An 8,618-nucleotide genomic window follows, 5' to 3' on the forward strand; every position below is an offset into this window, starting at 1 on the left:
CGCAATATTCTGAACTGGGCTATTTAGGACCCTCGCCACATCCTTGGCCATCATGTCCTCTTTTCTGACATATTTACTTTACATTTTCTTTTCTCTTCTTAATTATTCATAAATTAAAACTTAATAAATTGTTATATGTATTTCCTAGTTTCCTCCTACTATGTTAATACCTTTATTAATTTGCTGGCGGCACTCCTAGCCCCAACTTTGGGGACCACTGCCATAAGGTAGATGTATCTTATGTCAGTGAAACATTTTCCTAATGTTTTTAAACTTCAAAGACTCAAAAATAAAGATAAGCAAATAAAATCCATAGCTACATACTCGCCGAATTAAAAGTTAAGTATTGGCATCTATCTTACGAAATTCGATCTTCGCTTTCAAAAACTTTAAAGAAGTAAAAATAAAAATCGTATGAACTAAAATATTTTTTACCATTAAAACAAATTCTCTGCACGTGCGGAAAATTCTCCACAAGAAGAAAAAACTTATAAATATCCAGCAGGAAAGGTCAGTTCTGATGAGGTTATTTTTCTTTTTAATAATGATATAATTGGAGACAAAATATAGAAAGCAGGGCAGCAAAGTGATGGAGAGCTGGATAGCGTAACATTTGAGGATGTTGAATGAGTGAAGCCTTCATGAAGACACCTTCATAATATTACAGAGAAAATTCAACCTCAAAGTGGCTAAGCGGCCGAAATCTGTGAACTGACTGGCGACTAAGAAGATATTTGCAGTAAGATAGTAGTACATGAGGCCACTTGGACTGTTCTCTAAACTATATAAAAAGAACAATTCCTCATACGCTAAGGAAACGAGATTAAGAGTCACAAAAATGGAAATATTAATTTTCCATTTCAACTTTTTTAATGGAACTTCAGCCATAGTATCTACTCCCGAAAGGGTTTTCATAGCTCTCGAGAATGTTTCTAAATTATACACTTGATGGAAGAGGGTCACAGGCATAATTATCAATCCAGAGACGAGGTATAAGGTGAAAATGCGGTAGGAAATGACATCTGAAAAATTTAAAGTTCTAATCGACTCTGCGACTTTAACAGAAATGATAATGGCTGAACGAAAGGCAGCAGGCACTAGGATATTCGCCAAAGATATAGAAAGCTCCTCCGATCTGACGTTAATTGGAAAGAAACCCAGCCACTTAGATATTAAGAATATCCCAGTTTTGATATTTTGGTTGCCTCCGTTCTGCTTTTTAGGAACTTCTTTGATTGCTACCATTTTAAAGCTCTGGCAGCTCTAAGTTTCAACTACTACTGACATGATCTTCGTGAAAAAATTAGCAAGAAGGGTAGCAATATTTTGATAATAAATATTTGAGGAACTATTTCCTCACTGTGGATTATTAGGTTTTATTCTCGGCGACTGTACTTCATCGACCCTATTGTGAGAAATTAATTTTTCATTAATGAGTTACCCCGCATTCCACTTGTTTGCTTCTAAACGTTTCACGTCAGATAACCAATTAAAAATATTGCTTCAGTACCATTATTCGTTATTAAATTTTTGATGAGTTGTAACAAAATGTTGTTCTTTACAAGTCACAATAACTATAGCTGTTACGAAAAGATTGATGTATAACATTGAATTAGACAAATAATTCTTTTGTATAATTTTTTTTTTGTTAACAAGTCCTTTTTGGAGATAATTACCCACTAAAGTATTCCTAAAGACCTAACTAATGTCTGTGTTTAATGATTAAATTAATCTTGTAGATAATTATTGGTTCAAACACTTAGTGATAAAAAACACCCTACAACTTTTAAGTTTCATACCTTCGTAAATCCTAAGTCGCATACATTCGTAGAATTTAAAAACTAAATCGAATAAAAATTACTATATTCCAGGTTTCCGAGGTTACTGATCCATATTTTGTTTTTTTAAATTTGTATCAAACTTTACATCTTTGGATGACCTATGGATCCTGCCATTAATATCTTTCATTTCGAATCAACGATTTTGTCGAAACATGCCTAATAATTATTTTTAACCTAATTTAATTTATTATATAATTCTATTTTAAACACAATCGCGTTTTTATATTTAGAATAATTTCCTGAGAAAAAGTATAAAGTTATGAAGAAAGAAAAAAATTATTTCAGCATAATTCTATAAGTTACATAAATTATTTGTTTGGTTTGATTATTTTTTGAAATTATCTATTTTTTTATAAACATTTATCCAAAATTATTGGAAAATAACAAAAAATAGATTTCATTCATAATCTTCTGTCTAATGTATTGTATTTTCTTTCAGGCTCTACTGGCATGTTAGCACTTTATGTAGTGAAGATATACTCATAATACTCCTCAAATTATTTTCTATGGTAGGTTGTGATGAGCAAAGCGACTTAGAAGCAAACATTTAAAAATATTATCGACATTGATGCTTACATATTTCACAAAAAAGCACACCTACTATTCACTTTGGGGACCACTGCTAAAATGTACAGGTATATTATCTCAGTCAAAAATTGTACTAATTTTTTTAAAATTCAAAGACTCTAAATAAAATAAGATAAACAAAAAATTCATAAGCTGCATACTTGCCAAATTAAAAGTTAAGTACAAGCATATATCATATCAATTTCGATCTTCGCTTTCAAAAACATTAAATAATTAAAAATGTCTTGTATGAAGTTAAATTTTTTTTACCCTTAAAACAGATTCTCTGCACATGCTGCAAATTCTCCACAAGAAGACAAAACTTAGTAATATCCAGTAGGAATAATCTGTTCTAATGACGTTATTTTTCGTATTAATTATGACATAAATCCTGGAGGAAAAATATAGCAAGCAGGACAGCAAAGTGAGGGAGAGCTGGGTAGCGTAACATTTGTTGATGTCCTTGGTGAATGTGCAAAGGATCTCCTGACACTGGCACCAGCGCTCCAATGTAGAGACCTTCGTCGTATTACAAAGGAAATCCAACCTCAAAGTGGCCATACGGACGAATTCTGTGAACTGACTGGCGACTAAGAAGATATCTGCGGTAATGAGGTAGTACAAGAGCATACTTGGACTGATTATTAAACCCTTGAAAAAGAAAAATCCCTCGTATACTAAAGACACGAGATTAATAGTCACAAACATGGCGATATTAATTTTCCATTTCAACTTCATTAACGGAACTTCAGCCATATTATCTACTTCCGAAAGAGTTTTCATAATTCTCGAGTATGTTTCTAAATTATACACTTGATACATGAGGGTCACAGGCATAATTATCATTCCCGAGATGAGGGAACCGTAGAAGATGTAAATTCGGTAGGAAATGGCATCTGAAAAATCGAAAGTTCTGATCGACTCTGCGACTACAACAAAAATGAAAATGGCTGAACGCAAGGCTACAGGAACTAGGATATTCGCCAAAGATATAGAAAGCTCCTCTGATCTGACGTTAATTGGGAACAGGCCCAGCCACTTAGATATTAAGAATATCCCAGTTTGGATATCTTGGTAGCCTCCGTTCTGCATTTTAGGAACCTGTTCGGGTGCTATCATTTTTAAGCTCTGTCAGCTCTAAGTCTCAACTACTGATGGCATCAGCCTTATCAAACATATAGCAAGAAGGGTAGCAATATTTGTACATTAAATATTTGAAGAACCATCTCCTCATTGTGAATTTTGTAGGATTTATTTTCGGCGACTGTCCTTCATCGACCATACTGTGTGAAATTGACTTTTCATTATTGAGTTACACTTCCTCCCACTTGTTTGGTTGTTGACGTTTCACGTCAGATAACCACTTTAAAATATTGGTTCAATACCATTACTCCTAATAAATTTATATGTTTGTAATTCGTAAGTGATATACTTTCGTAGAATCTAAACACTAATTTGAATGTAAATTACTATATCCCAGGCTTTTGAGGTTACTGGGCAACATTTTGTTTTGAAATTTGTAACAAGATCACCCTTGGATGATACAGGACTTTCATACCCCTTCGTGCATATAGATACAGTACCCTGTAGAATAAAGCTACCTTCCAGCGAGGCTCGGCGGCCGGTAATCAGTCCGGACTTCGATCTTACAAACTTAGTACTTCGCCCTGTAGAGCGAAATTACCATACTTAGAGTACTTACGGCTGGCACTCGTATGACTCATCCTGTCTATTCACCTAATCAGCTAACTTACCTATTTGAGCATGCATTGTCTGCTATGTTGCTATGGAGATTTACTTGGGATGCCAAAATAATCGCTGAAGGCCATTATCCAAAAATAAGTTCATTAATTTATTATAAATTGAGTCCTAAAAAACTATTATTATAATTGGATTCCTTTCCAAAGGCTGTTTGTGTGTTTACCAGTACACCAATTAAATACCTTTATATTTATAAAATGTTGTAACCATTAATTATATAGTATAATAAAAGGTTGTATATTGGGTTATATAATAGTATATAAACTACATAAAGAAACTAAGTATTTATTTACAATTTGTTATTATGATTAAAATGATTCAGATAAAGGTTGCCAAAAATATAGATCATAACATGATTACTTATTAGTTAATTTCTCTAACTTCTCACGACTTCGTCTGGTCAAAGTGCATCTTCTATACCTGCCTCCTGACTGTGGTCCTCACCCGTCTAAGCCTTCCTGTTGAGTGTGTCCGTCTGCCTCTTCTAGATTTCTTCTGTATTTTTCTCCCACTTCCCTTTTGGGGCGTTACCTTATTTTTAAATCTCCTCTCTGATTGCGCGTCCCCCTCCTCAGGGCCGAGAATGTGTAAAAACGTTTGACATGTCCAGGAAGGGCCTGCAGGCTGCTTAATTTGATTATGGTCCCTCGTCACAACCTGTCATTTTGTGTTTTGACACTTAAAGGTTAGCCAATCTAATTTTCTCAGGGGCCTCTGGTAATGTGACAAACTTAATACAGATTTTTTCATATCTGGGCACGCTAAAAGCTTCGCAGAAGGATACCCTGACCAGGTATTGGGGCAGATGACGAAACACCTTAATAATACCCAGGATTGTCAAAAGACGGATACATAGCATGTCGAAGCCTTCACAGTGCACTACTTATGTTCATATAATTCACGATTTTACAAAAATATTATTTGGTTCGATTTGTGCTGTTGAATTCATATACTAATTCAGTGTTTTTATTGGCTTATTGAATGACAGTTTTTACTGTCATAAAAAAAAAATGCTATTTAAATTTTTAAGAATGGTTAAGTTTAAGATGAAAGAAAAATAGGTGGATAATGAGAAAATAAAAGATGGGTTTCACAAATAAAAATAATGATCAACTTTGCAATTGAAAAACATTGTAAAAGGTCTGTAAATTATACTTCATCAATTCAACTGGTTAGATTATATTTTATTTAATAAAAAAAATATCATTTTTACATTTCTTAAGCTAACTTAATATCCTACATTAAAGGATCATATTTTTTATTTAATATTTTAAAATTATAAACTTTAATGACTGCAAGCCGAATTGAGTTCAGCCCTGTAATTGGGTGAGGTTGAGATTTGGGTCCATGAGGTGCACACCCCAACCTCCTTGGGGCCTGTTATACTGAGTAGGTGGCCCCTGCGTCGTCCAAGTTTCATTTGTGCATGGCTCAGTTATCTCTTGTACAGGCCTGAGGACCTGCGGTTGTGGACTGGGTTGATGTGAGGGTCTTCCTTGTCCAAACCCCTGCGGAGATGGTCTGACATTTGCCACTGATGGCCCACAGTCTTCCGTTGAAGGCGTCGTTTGTCTTCCAAAACCATTAGCTATCATCGCTAACATATTCATTAGGGTTGAAGATGGAAAGGTGAGTTGTCTACTTCTGTTTCCTGTTCGAGGGGCATACCTCCATCCATCATGTTCGTATGAAATATCGTGGTCCTCCTCACTCGAATGATCTTCTCCTGTGGAATACAAAATTATACGTAATAATATATATATTTTTAATTTATAAGTTGAAATTTTCAACTGTACCAAAAAAATATAATAAGTAAATGATGGTACCTCAATCATTGATTTAAATTAGATAAACCCGGCCATTAAGGATTTTGGAATGAAATGACGTACATCTATTTCGGATAAAATCTGCAACTTATGGGATGTTGAGGTCTTTATGGATGAGTTTATTTGTGGTGTAATAAGGATTATCAAGAATTTTGGATTGTAAGAATCTGATGGGTTAGTGGGAGCCTCAAAGCTCAATTTCGTATGAGCATCGTTTCAGTCTAGTATTTGGATTCAAAGTAATTCTTATATCAAGTCCTAAGTAGCGAATTTGTTCAACAGGCGTTTGTAGAATATTATACTGTTTATCTTCGTAGGAGTAATGGTTTTCATGATATTTGACAAACTAAATTAATTTTGTGAATTTAGTTCGACTTCTAGTAGTTATGATAAAATTTTTAAAATATCATAAAAACTATTAACCCTAGGAAGATAAAAAGTCATATTACTGTATAGTAAATTTACCCGAATCTACTTAAATTCACTACTGTATAGTAAATTTAACTAGCTTTAATTTTTGTGCTGGCAGACATCTGTACATCTTATGGCTCTAATAGCTTTTTTTCATAAATCAAAATTTTTTTCCACACAACTATAAATCAGTCATAGAAATCATAATACATTTAACTAGCTTTACTTTGAGTGCTAATAGACATTTTTCAATGTAAATTCACTACTACTGATTTTTCAGTGCCTCCTTTATAAAATATTACAATTTAAAAAGCTGTATCTCGGAAACTATTGAACGTAAATTATTATTACTATTACGGCTCATGTTTTATAAAATTTACTCTAGATTAAATGATTTCCCCTTAGGTTTTCTAGTGTTGTTGGTAGTTTTAAAGATATAGAGCTCCGAATGAAAATTTCATTTTATTTAACGATTTGAAACAGCCGCCATTTTTATTCCTCCTACTCATTTTTACAACTAATTATACATAGTTTTGTAATCAGGCGTAGATGGTTGACCGTAGATTAATAATTAGAGAAGATGGTTGGGTGTAGGGGGGGGGGGTGCCAATCCAATCAGCAAACTGTCCTCACCGCAACCCACGACCATCTTTTCCAATTATACATAGTTTTCATTAAAGTAAACAAAAATTGTGGTGAAATGGCTTTCTTCTTCTCTTGGGCTCTTGTGTCATGTTATAGTAATAACATGACCCCTTCATCTACTTACCCCTTCAATTGTGAAAATAATATTCAAGTTCCATTAATTCTTAATCTTTCATACTTAACAATCCCTGATAATCCTCTTAGGCGTCTGAAAAGAAGATGGCCACGGGACCTTCTAATTTAAATTAATGTTTGAAGTACCACCGATGAGTGGTTCCTTCCCAATATTTTCAAGTGTATATGAAACATACAACATATTTACTTATTGTATTATTTTGTACAGTTGTAAATTACATTAAATAAATAAAAAATATTCAAGCTTAATTGAATAGGTTCATACTATCTTGTTAATAATCATGAAAGTATTGGTCCATGGACTGGAATAACATTGTATCTAACATTTTTTTACTCCATTATTATTTTTTTCTCTTCATTGCGTGCATTAAACTGTCACATAAAGAATAGTATAATTTATGATCGAATGAAAATATTTTTGGAAATGTTGAACTAATGTTGTATATGACCCAGAGGATATCATTACTCAAACGAAATCAATTAGACATTATTTGGCCTATTCTGTAGAATTTTAAAATTGTAAATTATAAAGATTTTCAAGCCCATAATTCAAATAAATATAATAAATACTGTATAATTTATAGTTACCTGAGTGAGGACTGCAAAACGAATACTGAACTAATGTTAAAACCAACAACACTGAAACGTATGACATTTTGAAGAATGCTCATTCGTCCAGTGAAGCTAGTTCTTATAGGCATGTGTTAATAGTAGGGAACTAAATTCATAATCACGTAAAGACATTCTCAAGAGCATTCTGCTAATTCAGAAACACGCATGTGTACCGAGGATACGATTATACATGAGCCGTTGAAAGTATTGTATTCTCACTGCATTTCATTAAAAAAATAATGATTATTATTAGGTCATGTAATTTGAAATGCACATTTTTACTATTTAAGAAATTCAAAGTGAACTTTTATTGTTTCTAAGTTTTGTTAACAGATTATAATTTACCGTTATTTTTTTATTGATAGATTTATTTATTGATAGATATTACAATCTGCCACACAGTTGTGGGCAATAGGTAATAGTGATGAATTATCTCATACATACTAAAATAAAAATAAATAAATAACTAAAAAAAAAATTAAAAAAAAATAAAATTAAAAAAATTAAAATTAAAACAAACTTTTAAAAAAACCTCTTAAAATATATACAAACAAAAGAATAGACAAGATGAACATAATCAAACTATCTGTATGAAAAATAAATAAATAAAATAGCATAATGATAAAATAATGTATACATATTTACACAGTCGACCTGAGGATCCCTGAGCCCACTCTATCCCCCACGTGTTAGGGGTAGAGCAGAGCTCAAAAGATCCCTGCGCATCCCTATCGCCGCTTCACTGGTAATGAGCCAGTAATTTACCGTTATTAATCTTCTCTTTTTTTAATAATATTTACTGTCATTCCTTTTTTTTCCG

At 32.8% G+C, this 8,618-nt stretch overlaps 1 protein-coding gene across 1 annotated transcript; it reads right to left on the reverse strand.

Annotated features, from left to right (window-relative positions):
• Window positions 1-5,332: 5,332 nt before the first annotated feature.
• On the reverse strand, window positions 5,333-7,868 carry LOC106688555 (uncharacterized). The gene is made up of 2 exons (XM_014433064.2): window positions 7,775-7,868; window positions 5,333-5,895 (listed from the first exon to the last, which is right to left on the reverse strand). The coding sequence occupies exons 1-2, from the start codon at window positions 7,839-7,841 to the stop codon at window positions 5,480-5,482; spliced, it is 483 nt and encodes a 160-aa protein (XP_014288550.1). The 5' UTR covers window positions 7,842-7,868; the 3' UTR covers window positions 5,333-5,479.
• Between the last annotated feature and the right edge of the window lie 750 nt (window positions 7,869-8,618).

Source organism: Halyomorpha halys, unplaced genomic scaffold (genome assembly GCF_000696795.3).
Source record: "Halyomorpha halys isolate HHAL.00 unplaced genomic scaffold, Hhal_1.1 Scaffold1155.1, whole genome shotgun sequence".
NCBI lineage: Eukaryota > Metazoa > Arthropoda > Insecta > Hemiptera > Pentatomidae > Halyomorpha > Halyomorpha halys.

Excerpts from the sequence above, each read along its gene's own strand:
- LOC106688555 (XM_014433064.2), bottom strand. The coding sequence starts at position 7,841 with ATGTCATACGTTTCAGTGTTGTTGGTTTTAACATTAGTTCAGTATTCG. Across the intron at positions 5,896-7,774 it reads GTTTTGCAGTCCTCACTCAG|GAGAAGATCATTCGAGTGAG; the intron begins GTAACTATAAAT and ends TGTATTCCACAG.